Genomic DNA, 17,198 nt, shown 5'->3' on the forward strand with positions numbered 1-17,198 from the left:
CATTTTTTGGCTCCACTGTTTCTTCACCATCTGTCTGAATTCAGTGAGAACCTGCATGTGAATGGCCATGATGGCCGTGACTTCTGGCCATACAATGTGTTTTAAGAAAAGAACTGGTTATCTTTAACAGAAGGGCTCTTCCTCAGGACAAGCATCGAAAGCCAGTGCTAACAGCATTTTAAAATGAATATAGAAATTTATGGCAAAAAATGCATTTAAATACATTGTCTCCTTTAACCTCATTTGTTTAAGGAAAGAGATACAGGTATTAGCATCCCTTTACAATGGGGACATGAGTTTCCAAAAGTTCCACCAGCTATTGATTTCATGTAGGAAAATCATAAAGCATAGCACTCAACTCAGGTCATGACTTGGGGGAGGGACATACCACAATTTTAGGAGATTTGTTTAAAAAACTAACAGAGTTTACCATACCTGATAAAAGTCCAATAAGCAGCATCAACAACCAGCCAGAAAAAGCATCACTCACACTGTGAATTAAGGCCCATGTTGACTCTTTGCTTTTATTGGTAATCTAAGGAGAAATGAGAAAACACTGGTACATTCTACACACACTGTTGCTTTTTTACCTCCAAATGTACAATAAAGAAACAAAAACAAATCTACTCATTGAGCATAGAGATCAATTTGGAGTTGCTTTTCAAATAATCTTTGGCTGACCCAATAGTAACCAAGAACTTTGAGGTTTATTGAACCTTGACTGCTGATCCCCACCTTCATCTCCAATATTGCAATGTCTAAAAGTACCCTAATTTAGGCCTTCCCCATTCGGCTGCTTATTTCTTAAAGCATCAGTCTGTTTTTGCTTATTTAAGTGGTTTCTTGCTGCACTACATATCATATATTCCAAGTATGGCCTCTTGACTCACAGCAAATAGTTTGTTTTTCAAAGAATAAACAAACATAATTTTATTTGAGTGGTGAAAGTACAATTTGAGGTGTACTATCCACAGCTGTACTTCAGGTCAGTCAAATTTCAAGACTTGATCTTGCAAACCCCTAATGGTATGCTGATCATAGGTACTAAATTATATTAGGAATGCATCTTTTTATTTTCATCAAAAATCTGCTGGGAATATCTGAGGCTATCAAGAGGTACAGAAGGTTTTACCTTTTAGGTCCTAGCCTAGTCAGTTCAACCCTTCCGTGCCAAAATTTCAAAACCAATCACTCTGACAGCTTTGTCCTTAGTACTCCCCCCTTCTTTGTACCTCTATTTCTTATCTTTGAAACTGTGACTTAGCCACTCTATTTTTATCTATAGAAAATTCACAAACAATTGTAGTAAATTATTATAAAAATTTTAAACCAGTTAAAAATTTCATTTTAACCTATAACTTCAAGTTTGAAGTTCAGTGGTAAAAGTAGATGTCACATTTTTCCCAGTGACAGTGTGTTCATTCTGATAATGAGAGTTAGTGCTAAAAATTCCCCTTTGAACATCTGATAAACACATTTTAATTAATTTTGAATTATTATTAATTGGCAAAGTTTATCTTAGATGCAACTATTTTAACATAATAGGAAATATGCCCTTGTCATATCACAGGTGACTTTTGCAATGTGAATAACTTAGAATATCCAATTGATGACAAACTGAGCTCTGAATTACAGAAAGCAAAAATTTTAAAGCCATACAATTTCAAATTTTAAGGCATGTTTGTTGAATTGATAAGATAAACAGAATACATATGTGTTCCCAAATATCAGAAATCTTTGAAAAACATGGAATGTTTTATAGAGATCACTTTTCTAAGTTATTATAAGAAAACTCAGTGGGATTATCACAAATCCAAGAATTATAAAGGAATTTCTTAAAACCTGTACCAGGGACAACCTAAGTCCTAGGTTTAGGTGGTCAAGAGAAAACCAGTCAGGAGCTAGGAGAGACTTAAGAATGAAAACTTATCTGCTCATGGGACTTACTTGGCTCTTAGAGAAATAAACCATGAATTCAGAACAGGATAGGGTCAGCTTAAAAATCAAATTTTAAATTTGGAGTCAAAGCAGAAACAGTAAGAAAGAAAAAATAATAATACCTACCATTAGTTGAAGAAATAAATGTCTCCCCAGAGGAGCACCTACTAGTCAGGGTCATTGGGTTGGGGCCTACCTTTTTTTAAAATTTCCCATTGATTTGGGAGAGAGTGGGGGGGGGGTGAGAAACAAAGAGAAAAGCATCAACTTGTCATTTCACTTAATTGTTCCGTTTAATTTTGTACTCATTGACTGTTTCTCATACATGCCCTCACTGGGGGGTGGAATTTGCAACATCTGGCGCACCGGGTCGACTCTTATCCACTGAGCAACCCACGCAGAGTGGGCCCTACCTTTTCAATAAGTTCTCTATGTGCTCCTGACACAAACTAGAAATTATGATTCCCTCACTTAAAAGATACACAGCAACAAGTTCAAGGCAATGTCCCTGGTAGACTGCTCTGAAAAGTTTTATAGTACTTTGAAAAGTGGGAAATTTCTCTTGTCATATTCACAAGAAGCTGTGTCATAATCGTCTATTACCTACCACGTTAAATCAATGTCCTTAATTTGAATTTGATTGGTTTTGTGGTTTTGTTTAAACCAAATAAATAAATTTATTTTGGTTTTATGGTTATACAAGAGCTATCATCACAATAAGTTTATTGTGTATGCTTCAGTAAACACTAGGGCTCTGAGGTTTTTTTCTTTTATTCCTTTAAAAGGAGCCCATTTACATTTCTTAGTTCTAAAAATCCTGCTTCGAGGGAAAACCATAAAAGAGATATGAAATAGGGAAGGAGGGTCTTTGAAATTTATTTTGTTCACTCCAACCAAGTTTGTTTTCACCTGTATGCATAGGTATTTATATCCATCTCAGGGCTTCAAGGATCCTTTCAACAACTTACTGCAGGAAGACAAATCATCATTAAATATAAATTATTTACAAAATAATATAAAGATGCCTTAAAATAAAAATAAATTGAAAACAAAATTCTATATTACCAATAGAAATCAGATTCAGCCATGTCCAGGGCTGAGGGAAAGAGTACATACAAAGAATATATATCTTCAACTTCTGTGGTATCTCCTAACACCCACTCATGGACCATCTTTCGCCTTACCTCTCGGTGCCTATCCCGGTCTCGAGACTTCTCTCTCACCCAATCAATTGTATTGAAATCATCATAGGTCCCCACACCAGGAATTGGCTCCTCCAAGAAGTCCATCATCCTAGCTGAAGAACCTATTCCTCCACCATTGTATGTCTTGTCCTCTGTATTAAATAGGAAACAGACAGTACTTCAGACACTGGTTGTTTTTAATGTTTCTTTTCTGCACACCAAAAGGCGAGCCCTTAAACTATCAGATGACAACAGTGAGGGTGTGCTGACAAAGCAATAAAATCAATCACCTGGTATAAACATCTATCACATTCAGAGGTTTCTGTGGTCTAGGCACAAAATAAGTGTTTTAAGGCAGTGTAAATGGAAAGGGATAGACAGATGACAGCAACAGTACAAAGAAAACTGACGGGAGTTGAAGTGTAGTGGGAAAGGATTTATGAAGCAAAAGATAGGAGCCTGGAGCAGCTTAGGTATTTCAGTTTCTTTATGGAAGGGAGACAAAAGGGTCAAAGGCCTTTGCAGACATATCAGAGCAGAAAGAATTTTACATTTATGAGGCAATAACTCAATGTTAGGAGTGGTTTCTGCCTGAATGGGGACTCCAAAGAAAGCACGTCAGCCTCTTCAAGAGTTAAGCTAGCTGGAATGCACATATTTCCCTTCAATAGGTAGAACACTTTGATCCATGATGCAATGGACTTGTAGAGACTTTTACTGAGTATGTCAGAACAGTCTAAGATTTATAAGTAAAGATTTTAAAGAGCAGGGTTCCATGATATTGTCCTTCTTTGATCTTTCAAAATGGAAAAATATATTTATTTGCCCAAGATTCAGAGCCCTTTATCTGCTTCACCTTTAGGGTTTCTATTACAATTACTTATGCAATGCTTTATTTTCCTTTCTAGACTAGAAGTCTTTTGAGGGCTGCCCAAGATCTGACTCATCATTGCCTTCTTCAGCATCTAGTACCTGCCCAAGACTCAATAAATGTCAGCTAAAACAAAGTTTGTTTGATGAACAGTAGTGATGAGGGAGAAGTATTCAAACTCAGAAGTTGTACTCATACCAAGTTACTTAGTAAGGCTTAACAAACTTTTTCAAAATATTTCCACAATCCTCTGGTGGACAATATTTAGCTGTTAAACAAAAAATGTAAAACAGTATTCAGGTATTTATGCAAATGCACTCTGAGGAAAAATGCAGAGTAATGTCATGATTGAACTCAGACAGCCGGAGGTCACATTTCCAAGCACCAACCTTGGCAGGTACAAAGTTTTATCCAGACTGGTGATGAATCCCTCTTCAGGGAATGCCAAAGTGGGCCTGCACTGACCCCCTTATTCCTTCTGTCTGCATCCGCATCTTCACTCTAAACTTTTAACAGACAGTTTCAGCACTCTAAAAGGGTCAGTTTGAATTAACATCCAAGCTGTATCTGGTTTATAAATTTGAGTCTTCTGAATATCTAATTCAGCATACCTTTCACAAGCAACATGCATATTTGAAAGAAAAAGCTCTGTAAAATCTAGATCATGCTGAGGACAGGGCTGGGGGTGGGGCTGGAGTGGAGGAGGTGAACAAGTTAATCTTAAAACCCCTAATCAAAGTCCTTCCCTATCTTCCGGTGTACCTGGCTGTAAAATGGTTGGCTGCTGAATCACCAGCCTAGCATTTCCTATCACATTAGTGACACACTGATAAAGATCAGTGTTGGTGTGCTGTTTGAGAGCTTGGAAGGAAACAGCCAGCTAGGAAATGAGGGAAGAAAAAGAATAAAGTATGTGAGGAGGGGAATAAAAAAGAAGCTGTTTCAATTCTCAAGACAAATGCTGACCTGAATATAGGATACCAAACAATCAGAAAATTACTTTTTAAAACAGGTTAATACTTCAATTGAATTTGCTCTGGCTTAAGAGTACTCCTTTCAGAAGAAATTTAAAGAGGATTTTGTGAAACTGATTTTTAAAAGCAATAGCTATATAATGTTACACTTTTATCAAATGAAGCTCCCCAGCTCAAAGGATATTAAGACAAAATAAAGATCTGCAACAGCTTCCTAACAGAAATGAAAGAATCCTCTTACATCACTAGGTAACATGAGCACTGCATCATCCTTCTTTGTAGATAGTCTCCTCTTATAAACGCAAATTGTCAGGCAGCTCTAAAAGAGCAGGCGGTAATTAGAATCTGACAACAGACTGCTTGTGATTCTCCAGATTCCCTTCTCCCTGGGGTCATGCTTCGGTCCCTGGCCAGACTCAAGTCTGCTTACCTTCAATTACAGCTTTCTTTTTTCTGCCTCAAGGAAGAAATAACCTTGACAGCCCGCATTTGGTCATTTAGGTTGAGAAGCTTTTAAAAAGTAGCCCCAATATGAACTGCTTTAGAGGGGCACTTGCTGCATTCTCTGCCTTTTACAGGAATAAATGCCACCTAAAGAATCACCAGTGTTCCCCGGCAGTCAGTGTGATGTCACTGTTGGAATCACATGACCAGACCCTGGGACCAGCCTTGAAGACAGGAAGATTTTTAACAGGGCACAGAAGCCTTAAAGATGTAGTCTCATCAAAACAAATGCCATCAAACTGGGTGCAGTCAGGTCACTTCAGAAAACTGAGAGCCGCTTCCATCTGACTTATTTCACTTAGTGTAATATCCTCAAAGAAGGACAAAAAATCATATGTGGAATATAAAGTAAAAGAAACAAATAAATGAACAGCAACAAAAACTCATAGATACAGAGTGGTTAGCAGAGGGGAGGGGAGAGGAGGAAGGCAGGGCAAAATGAGTAAAGGGGGTGAAATGTATGGTGACAGATAGAAACTTGACTTTTGATGGTGAACATGCAATAGGGTATGCAGGTATCAAATTATGTTGTACACCTGAAACTTTTATAATGTCACAAACCATGTAACCTCAATAATTTTTTTATATAAAAATAAAACAGGAGTCCATACAGGTTTCAGTCTTCAGACATTTATAGAAAATCCAAGAAGGTAAAGTAAAACCTCCAAAAACATTTAGTTACAGGGATCCTAAGTAAAAAATGGAGAGAAGCAAATATAGAAAAAAATAATACACTGAATAGCAATAACACAGATAAAAATCTCAGAAATATAACAATGAATGAATGATCTGAGACACAAGAGAGCACATAACATAACTTTTAAAGCTTTTTTATTAATTTATTTTATTGATTTTAGAGAGAGAGAAAGGGGGGGGGGGAGAGAGAGAGAGAGAGAGAGAGAGAGAGAGAGAGAGAGAGAGAGAGAAACATCAATCTGCTTCTGTATGTGCCCTGACCAGTGATCAAACTGGTAACCTTTGTGTATCGGATGATGCTCTACCAACCGAGCTATCCAGCCAGAGCTGATATGTTTCTATTTATACAAATTCAAAACCAGGCAAACCTAAATTATATTGTTTTTGTATAGGATACAAATGTAAGTGACCACGTTACAAAGAGAAGCAAGTGGCTACCCAGAGGAAGAGAGGAGGTTGTCATCTGGGTGGAGCACATGGTGAGTGTGGAACATCTGGAGTGCTTATAATTTTTCTTGAACAAAGTGGTGGTTACCTGAGTGTTGACATTTTAATTATTTTTTAAACTTTACTCAGATGTTTTAGGCCTTTCTATGTAAACAGCATCATTAGAGAAAAATATAAAAAAACTGAACTGCACATAAATTGACAATACAAGGTCAGTTCATTAAAAGCACCTAATAACTTTGAAAACCCAGAATACAGTTAAGAAAATAAGTTGTTTCTTAGTAGTAGTGCTCTAGCCAGAAAGCTACATCAAATCTGATCTCATTAATCCAAACTGGGTAAAAATAGCTATTTCACCCATGAAATTGAATTCACTACTATATTTACATTTTTTAAAGGCTTTTCCTTCCTTGTCCTTATTCTGAAGGATATTTTTAAGCAGGTCGTAATTAATTGTGCAATAAGGCCAGTCCAGTAAAGAATCAATTTGCTACCTCCCAACTTCCTAAGTGAGTCTACAGGATAGCTACAGTTAAACATTAATTCAGTCAGTGTGCTCCAATAATCAGACCTAAATGGATGGCTTTAAAATGTAGGATCATAAAGCGTTGACCTGGAAATGCTGAGGTTGCCAGTTTGAAACCCTAGGTTTGCCTGGTCAAGGCACATATGAGAGTTGATGCTTCCAGCCCCTCCCCCCTTCTCTCTCTCTCTGTCTCTCCTCTCTAAAAATGAATGAATAAATAAATAAATAAATAAATAAAAATAAAAAAGTGAAAAAATAAAAAAAAAATAAAATGTAGGATCACTCTCATCAATTTGTAAGGCCCAACACATCCTGAAATATTAACACAACAAAACATTACGAAATGTGAGAAACTTCAGGAAACCTGGATGCTCTCAGTCCAGTCCATCATTATTATAACATCTCAGTTTCTTGATGAAATAATCTAGCATTACTGAGAAGAATCAAAAAGAAGTAGCAACTGATGATATTGTGGCAATGAACTACAAAGCTTAAAAAGCAAAGATCATGGCTTTTCAGCATTTGCCATATTCCCCCCTTAATCTATAGACAGACAGCAAACATTTACGTATGGTGTTCCCACTATAAAGACTGCTGTCTTAGGGACAAATGCTGATAAACTATTTCAGCAGTTCCTCCCTCTTCAAAGACTTATATGTAAACATAGAGCTCCATGTTTCATAGGACATACTCAAGCTCACTCCATGCTCCCTGGAGCTTTAGCACAAGGGAATGCCACCCCCCCCCTTTTTTTTTTTTTTTTAGTATTTTTTCTTTTATTTATTTATTTTTTGTATATTTCTGAGGATGGGGATGGGGAGGCAGTCAGACAGACTCCTGCATGCGCCTGACTGGGATCCACCTGACATGCCTACCGGGGGGAATGCTCTGCCCATCTGGGATGTTGCTCTGTTACAACCGGAGCCATTCTAGCAACTGGAGCGGAGGCCATGGGGCCATCCTTAGTGCCCACGGTGGATTTCCTCCGGTGGAGCCTTGGCTGCGGGCAGGAGGAGAGGGACCGAGAGGAAGGAGAGGGGGTGGAGTAGAGAGGTAGATGGGCGCTTCTCCTGTGTGCTCTGGCCGGGAATCGAACCTGGGAATCCTGCACACCAGGCCAATGACTCCGACGGGTATACCATATCATGCTTTTTACTTAAAAAAAAAAAATTTATATTTCTTTTGAATGCTGATGAACAGGAGACACCAAATCCTTTTCGCCTGCAAACTACTACCTTCTTTATTAGATCTACCTAATAACACTGTTCTGTCTTTTTTCCAAATAGCTCCAGATATATGGAAAAGATTTATATAGGCAGATGGGGATCCTCAAACCCCTCAGCGAGATCTTCTGAGAATGGCTTTTAAGTTACCTAGAGGCAGAAAAGGCCCAATAGAGATCAGGGGAAACTACCAGCTTTTAGGATACACCCTTAAAGGCTCCAACACCCCAAAGGGGTCTCATAGGATGCCATCTGGGTCCTGCTTCAATAGTGGAAAGGAAGGTCATTGAGCTAAAGCCTGCCAGGCTTACACGCCTCTGCTGCGAGGAAACAGGGACACTGGAAGGTGGGCTTCCCCCTCGCTCCTCTAAGGGAGGGTTCAGTCTCTTCCAGCCCTGCTCCAGCCACCTATGACCTAACCTTGGCCAGAAAGCTGGGGTTTGCCACTGAAGGCTGAAGGTGCCCAGGGCCGTCGGCCCCATCTACAACACTGTGGACGAGCCTAGGGTATTTCTTGAAGAAGCAGGTAAACTGATCTCATTTGCACAAGGGCCACTTAACTATGTTTTGCCTGAATAGTCAGGTTTTTTATTCTTCCCTCAAAGATCTCTGTTGTGGGTGTTGATAGTCCTATTTTCTGCTGCTTTGCTGAATATATAGTGTTTCCTTTATCCCTCCTACCTCAATGCCCCACTCATATTTCAGGCTGGGACCTACTCTTAATTTAGAGCTCTCTTTCCTCCTTTTGCCAACTTGTATTATGAATTTACCTTTGCCACCCAGCTTAGTGTATCCCAAGGTTCTCTTTACCAGGCCACAGTCACAGAGATCCAGGGAAAAGCAACCTGGTCTCAACTCTCCAGGCAGAGGAGAACAGAAGCTCCATATCCACGCATGCTGCAAATGGCTTTTTCCAGTCTACCTGAATCATTACCAGCTAGAAGCAGCGGTCATTGGGACTTGGACATGAGCTGCAAAGTATAGAATGGTGACAACAATTCCAGTGCCATGCAGACTTTTCCTGTGGGGAACTTTCCTGGACTCCTGCTCCCTGTGACAGCTCCTAACAGACTGAACTGTGGTTGGGGTGCATTTTTCAGGGATTTGGCATGGTGATGGGGCCAACTTGGACTTGGGGAACATGTTAAGGACACTACTCTTTTATGGATTCTTGCTGTATTGGCCAAGAGTTTGCTTAAAGGCTTTTAATCACTGTAAAAAAAATAGAGGACTGGATGAAGAAGATGGGGCACATATACACCATGGTATATTATTCAGCTAGGAGAAATGGTGACATCGGATCACTTATAGCGGAATGGTGGAGTCTTGGTAGCGTTGTGCGGGGGGAAATAAGCGAATCAGAAAAAAACAGGAACTGCAGGATTCCATACATTGGTGGGACATAAAAGCAAGACTAAGAGGCATGAACAGGAGTGTGGTGGCTATGGGTGGTGGGGGGAGGGAAGGAGGGAGAGGGGGAGGGGGAGGGGTACAGAGAGAACTGGATGGAGGGTGGCGGAGGACGATCTCTCTTCGGGTGATGGGTATGCAACATAACTAAATGACAAGATAACCTGGAAATGTTTTCTTTGAATGTATGTACCCTGATTTATTGATGTCACCCCATTAAAATAAAAATTTATTTATTAAAAAAAAAAAAAAAAAAGCAAAACTATCTGTGGCCCAACTGCAACTGTCTTATACAATTACACTTTTAGAAAAGTATATATATCTTACTTAAAGAGGATAACATATCCAACCTCACAATCCTCCTTCAAATTTATTCTTTATTAAGTAGGAATCTTCCTGTAGTATCTAAAGACCACTACAGAATTCACTTACATTATAATGTAATTATCTAAAAAAGACTTATATAACCTTATTAGATTATTTTACACTTCAAGATGCTATTTGTTTTGGTAACTAAAAAAAAGATGTTCTTCAACATACAGTGACTAGATTGCATAACTAGTACCATGTTATCAAGTTTTGATGAAAGTTCATATGTTTTTCAAATGTTACATTAGTGTTTCTAGGGGAAGGACTTACTTATTCCACACGAATTTACTTTCTTTGAAAACTAGAGGCCTGGTAACTATTATGTAGTCCTCACACTAAAATAGGGTTTAATTATAATTCAGATTAAGAAATGAGGCACTGGGATTCAAAGTTTGATGTTATATTTCTTTTACCCTTTTCTACTTACCCATTTCCTTCTCTGCCACATTTTAAATCTCTAGTACATGTTCATTATATAGACTGCCAGATGTAAGTCAATTGATATTATTGTGAAAGTAAAACAAGGAAATGCTTACCAACTATTAATGTATCCTATGCTAGAAACACAATAATATAATTAATATTTTGGGACAAGCACAATTATCTTTCTGGAACAGAGATCTCATTAGATCATTTTCTGATTTCCAAAATGTGACTCCTACAGCAATCTTACAAACATTCAGCATATGAAGACCACTTCATGGGCATTTGGCACAAATGTGGACTAAGAATTTTAAAATGCCCATCAAAATGTTTAGAATAAGAAAAATGAAATATTTAAAAATGTATAGTAATGATGATGACAATGATATTACCACTATTGTAGGTTTCATTGATGAGAAGGATTAAATTATTGGCACTCTTTCATGGAAGTGTCTAAAATATCTGACTTGATGATAAATAGCTTTATTTGTGGGTCACAGCTCATAACCAGTTGTTTTCTTTTCTTTTTCTCTGTTAGAATTTTCTTATTTAATAAAAAGAAACAGTAAATTCATAAGACTTAGTTGTCAAAATGATAGCACAAATTACCTACCCATTCAGAACGAACTACTAAAATACAAAGAAAGTAATATGAAAGTAATAAAATGCAAATGGCTTTTCAAGAAATCGTGTATTGGCCCTGGCTGGTTGGTTCAGTGGTAGAGCGTTGACTTGAACTGCAGAAGTCCTGGGTTCGATTCCCAGTCAGGGAACACAGAAGAGGCAACCCTCTGCTTCTCCCCCTTCCCCTTCTCTTTCTCTCTTTTTTTTCTCTCTTTCCCTCCTGCAGTCATGGCTTGATTGATTCAAGCATGTCAGCCTGGGCACTGATGATGGCTCCGTGGAGCCTCTGCCTCCAGCACTACAAATAGCTTAGTTCTCAGCATGGCCCCAGATGGGCAGAGCATCAGCCTCAGAAGGAGTTTGCTGGGTGGGTCCCAGTAGGGTTGCATGTGGAAATGTGTCTCTCTATCTCACCTACTCTCACTTAATATTGTTAAAAAATAGAATATATAGGCCCTGGCTGGTTGGCTCAGCGGTAGAGCATCAGCCTGGCATGTGGAAGTCCGGGGTTTGATTCCCAGCCAGGACACACAGGAGAAGCACCCATCTGCTTCTCCACCCTTTCCTCTCTCCTTTCTCTCTCTCTCTTCCCCACTTGCAGCCAAGGCTCCACTGGAGCAAAGTTGGCCTAGGTACTGAGGATGGCTTCATGGCCTCCACCACAGGCACTAGAATGGCTCTGGTTGCAACAGAGCAACAGCCCCAGATGAGCCGAGCATCGTCCCCTGGTGGGCATGCCAGGTGGATCCCGGTCAGGTACATGCTGGAGTCTGTCTGCCTCCCCCTGCTTCTCACTTTGGAAAAATACCCCCCCCCAAATAAAATGAATAAAATAAATAAATAAAATAATAAAAAAAATTGTGTATTAAGAGTTAAGCTTCCAGTGTGTAAATATTCTGCCAAGGAAGGTAGAGGAAAATCAAACAATCCTAAATGTCAAATTTGGGTACTTAAGTAAGTCTAAGTTTTTTCTCTATACAAAAAAAAAAAAGTAAAGTTTACCTCAGGTTTTCAAGGTACAGTGTGCCCTAAGTTACATATAAAATAATTCTATGCTCTAAAAGAAAATTTATTTAAGTATAATTAGATCTCAACTTGACTAACAGAAGAAAAGTCCCTAAAAGACTAATTTTTATTACTTGAGTCCCTGGGGGAGGAGGGTGAATACAGAAAACTAGTCAGAAACAAAAAGGATATATTGAAACAGCTTTCCCAGTAAGGTAGTCTTAGGTCTAAAAACTTAACAATGGGTCTTTAGAAACACACTGCTTGAATGAGGAGGCATATAAATGAATGCATTTAGCTCATTTCTCTTTATGGAAACCACGTTCTAATATTTTTCTGAAAAAATCACATGATACTTCGAACTAGAAAGCTCTTAAAATACAAGAAAGTAAATTGCTATTTAAGAATAATGTTTATTTTAATCCCTAACCAATATGCCATTAGAAATTTACCTGGGGGCTGAACAGTAACTGATTAAATGAACTAGTTAAACACTAACACAAACACAAGGGGAAACAGGATGGAAAGAAACCTTGTGCACCCACCCTAAAGCCCCGCTTCAGTAATATCACAGCTGTGTGAGATGCACTTATACGCAGCAACCTAAAGACAGAAATAAGTATTGAAATAAATGGGGCAGGGCCATTGGTACATATCACAGGACTTTAAACAATCCAATGTTTTATAAAATGTATTTCAGTTTTTACAGGGATATATTGTAATTTTGCAAGACTAGAACCACATCTACAAAAAAAAATTCAACACTCCACTTAGCATACAACAGCAGATACTCATCCTGGGATCATTTAAATTTTACCCTCATTAATAGCAAGTACTCAGATACTAAGAGCCAATTTTATGCCATTATCATTTCCATGCCTGCACCCCCTTCCCTTCTTTTTTTTAAAAAAATTTTTTATTTATTCATTTTAGAGAAGAGAGAAAGAGAAAGAGAAGGGGGGAGGGAGCAGGAAGCATCAACTCCCATATGTGCCTTGACCAGGCAAGCCCAGGGTTTTGAACCGGCAACCTCAGCATTCCAGGTCAATGATTCATCCACTGCGCCACCACAGGTCAGGCCCCCTTCCCTTCTTTATTGGCTCATGCATTCTAGATCTCCCCATAAGTCATGAAACCTTTCACATTCCATTTACCTCTATATTTGAGAATATATACCAGCTTAAGTCCCAATAATTAGTCAACATTTCTAGGATCTTTCTATGTATCAATGTGTGCTTCCATTTTGCTTCTATTTTGCTTTTCCACTTACCCAAACTCAATGGCCTAAAAGCAAATTTTGGTGGAGTAGCCCTTCCATCTAAGCTCTGCATAGTATCACAGGGCCATGTTATGTTTTAATATACAATATTAGTTTGGCTCTTGGAACACTTATTCAGGGCAACTATGCTATTGGTACACATATGTACAGCCAAACTGATGTGAAATATTGAAATACCTCCCTAGCTACAGATAAGTAATCACTCTTTTCCAAGGACTCTTCTCCCATTCAACTTTCTCCTAGGTGGCTCCTGAATGTTCCCATGACACAGCAGCTGGAACACCAGGAGGGTTCAGGACACTGCCCATTCCTATGTCTTACATCCAAACTGACTGGCCAGTGCTTGTGTTGTTTTGAGTTCTCCCCATGCACTCATTTCATATAGAGACTGAATGCTGTGTCCTGATCACAGCAGGTTAAAACTTGAAATTGTTTAGAGAGGGGAAGGATAACAGAGAGGAAAAGCTCTATCTCAACTGGGCTGAGAGCTAGAGAATAAATAATGAGAGATGTGGGTACAGAATTGCAGAAAGTGCAACCAAATCTCTGATTTGTACAATTGAGATGAAATTTGAGTTATACAAAGTAAACAAGAAGAGGGAGCATGGCAGAAGGGATAGGGCAAAGGCATAAGTCTAGATTCTAATATCACCTTCTGACTCATTTCCCATTAGATACAGCTCTATCCCCAATGGGTTGTACTCATTTGCTTGGGGTGTACCTGTTATGTCTCCTATCCCAGTATCTGCTCTAACCTGGAAGTTTCACGATTAGTGGAGCCAGGGTGCTAACTTCCAGAATTACTAGTTAGGAAAAATTGCCTAAGGGTTATGGCTTGGTATCTGCAGACTTGGTATCTACAATGCCACAAAAATCAATGGAGAACTTGTAGTAAAAGGGCTAGATTTGACAAAGCTGCTGAACAGGTTGTCCATGTAAAGGAAATAGCTATTTTCTCCATTACTTGCTCTTCATTCCTTCCTTAATAAAATTTACATGTTTATGGGACTAAAAAAAATGGACTGGGGAATGTAATGGGTAGGGAGATGCTGTCTTAAAATGCACACTACATTGCAGTGTTGGGAAACCCTTTGATTGGCATGTTCCTGTGTAATTACTTGTAAATTATTGTTTTAGAAGCAGCAATTCTCCAGTCCTCCTATACTATGTCAACATTGGTTTATTAATCTCAAAAAAAAAAAGTTGGGGATAAGAGATTAGCCATTATTCATTGGTGGGGAAAAAACTTTAAGAGAGGAAGTACCAATTAGGAGATTCTTATTTAATTCATGGGAATAGTGTGATGTCATGGTCAGAAAGTGAGTTAAAATTAAAAAAAAAAAAAACTTTATATGAAATCTAGGAACTGCTCTTAAAGAATCATTTGTACTTGTGTACACCAACGTATGCATTTTATTCATTGCAATACTGTTAGTCATTGAAAAACCTGGAAACAATGAAAGAGTCCAGTGATGGGGGAATAATGAAAGGAAAGAAGTAGACTGATGTGTACTGAAATAAAAAAATCCCCCAAATATATTATGTGAAAAGTTACAAAATAATAAGTAGAATGTTTTTTTAAATAAAGTATCTCTGTGTTAACTGGATAGAAAAATAATTGAAAAAGTCACATTGAATTATTTTGGGGGCTAACTCTGAAAAGGGAAGTCGAGAGGGTTTAAATTTTGTATACATGTGTACTGTTTGAATCTTTATAGTAAGATGTATTTATGTGTTATATAAGTGGTTTTAAAAAGAAAAAAAATGATACACAACTAGAAGAGTAGAGAAGGGGCAATGCAAAGGACAGACTTCCACTCTGAAAGGCAGACTAGTGGGTTATTTAGAAACTAAGTAGATGACAATTTCTGGAGAACACCAGAGGAAAGCACCAAGGGGAAGATGGTTTACTAAGTTTTTCAGTGAAAGTCAATGGGAAGAAAGTCTTCCTGATCAGACCTATTGTTCAGCAGAGAGAAGATACAAATTCTAACCCTAGCTGCTCAACTCACTAGATATGTCACTTTCCAATTCTCATCCTCTTTCATTTTAGTAATAATTTTTTTGTTCGCTTATACACTGTGCTAAATGACTTTTGAGAAGATCTCAGCTTTGAGGAATTGCAAATGGTATTTTGATTGCACAGTTATCTGAGAACACTCTTCTGGCAAAATCGTAAAATGGTACTCCCAATTTTTAAAAACAAAAAATAAGACTCAGGTCATCAATGAAATATAGAACAACCTGGGAACAAATGATTCTGGCATATTGTTAACTAAAGCTATACCAATACAGATGCAGTATCCTTATAGTACCTGCTAGCCACAGACCCCAGAAACATCCAGCACACACTCCTAAACATTACAGCAATCCTTTCCTCAAGCCCATGCCACAAATTGGAACAAGGTAAGTTTAAAAATAATTTACTCAGGATTTACAGTACTGCCAAGGGCCTTTAAATATTTTTTCTTTCCTTTTGAGAAGAGACCAAAGTGGTCCCTAATTGAAAAAGAAATGGAGAGCTTCCAGATTCAGCTCTTGGCAAATAAAGAGCTTAGAAGTTGTCACTGCTATCCTTACAACAAACTGAACAAATTAGACAAACTGTAAAATCAGTCTTTTATTGGGCCCACCAGAGAGCTCAGGGAAAACTGCAACCCCCAAATTTGAAAAGACAGGCTTATAAAAAGAGGCACAGCTCAGATCTGCTTACCTAGAGTAGAAAACGCTGGAACCATCTCATAGGGACATTTAGATGTGTGCAGCTTTGATGAATTGCTGAAGGTTAAGTGGGGACTTGCTTGAGAGTGAGAAACTGTGGCCTACACTTCTGTGGGCTCTACCTCCAGGTACTACATTAAGTTCTCAGTGAAGATTCAAGAATGAGCCTCTCCTGGCTCCAGGAGGTAAAGAGTAATCACTGTGAAATATCCCAGAGCTCTCTGTAACAAAGGCCTATATGCTCCAGGGAAAAATTCTTTGGCTGAACTTTATCCAACTTGGGGGAAGGGCATTCCTCTCACTCCAGTACCCTCCCTTCCCAGCTTTCTTGTTTCACCTACAATGGGGGAAAAGCAGAGTAAACAGGGTCCTGGGCTTCCAGGAAGTGGGTTGAAAAAGCTAAGGTCTAGGGGACAGGGAGAACAATAATATATACCACTGGAATAAAACTTGTGACAGCCACAGCCATAAGACACAGGCCCAGCAGACACTGAAATTTAATCAGAAGATTACAAAATGACCTTCTCCCCCATACCTTACCACCACACCAACAGGGCTCTAGTATAACAACTGTTAATTACAGCTGAAAGAACTGCAAGACACAGAATCTCTATCAAGGAGTTGTACTGAAGGAAACTCAAAATCAAAAGGGGAGCTAAAAACAAGGACACTATAGGAATTTAGCCCTCGGGCACTGATAGTTACACCAAACATTAAACATAGCCCAACTTCCAGCCAATTTACCATAAATCCTAACAAAATGGAATTAAACTAGAAATCAATAACAGAAAAATAGCTGGAACATCTGCAAATTAAACAACACACTTCAAATAACCCCTTGGTCAAAGAAATCTCAAGACAGATTTTAAAATATTTTGAAGTAGTAGCCTGACCCATGGTGATACAGTGGATAAAACGTCAACCTGGAACTCTGAGGTCACCAGTTCAAAACCCCGGGTTTGCCTGGTCAAGGCACATATGGGAGTTGATGCTTCTTGCTCCTC

At 38.6% G+C, this 17,198-nt stretch overlaps 1 protein-coding gene across 5 annotated transcripts in view; it reads right to left on the reverse strand.

Annotated features, from left to right (window-relative positions):
• The window catches only part of CLCN5 (chloride voltage-gated channel 5), a 216,888-nt gene that overhangs the window by 25,381 nt on the left and 174,309 nt on the right, over positions 1-17,198 (reverse strand). For 2 of the 5 annotated variants that reach the window (XM_066356249.1, XM_066356250.1), the window contains 2 exons: positions 3,123-3,274; positions 436-535 (listed from right to left, as the gene is read on the reverse strand). In XM_066356249.1, coding sequence (XP_066212346.1) covers positions 436-535; positions 3,123-3,274 — 252 coding nt within the window. Of the gene's footprint in view, positions 1-435; positions 536-3,122; positions 3,275-4,382; positions 4,495-5,397; positions 5,585-16,186; positions 16,336-17,198 lie in introns of those variants that run through there. The other 3 variants (XM_066356253.1, XM_066356251.1, XM_066356252.1) reach the window with 3 other exon arrangements.

The sequence above is a fragment of the Saccopteryx leptura genome, chromosome X (genome assembly GCF_036850995.1).
Source record: "Saccopteryx leptura isolate mSacLep1 chromosome X, mSacLep1_pri_phased_curated, whole genome shotgun sequence".
NCBI classification, from domain to species: domain Eukaryota; kingdom Metazoa; phylum Chordata; class Mammalia; order Chiroptera; family Emballonuridae; genus Saccopteryx; species Saccopteryx leptura.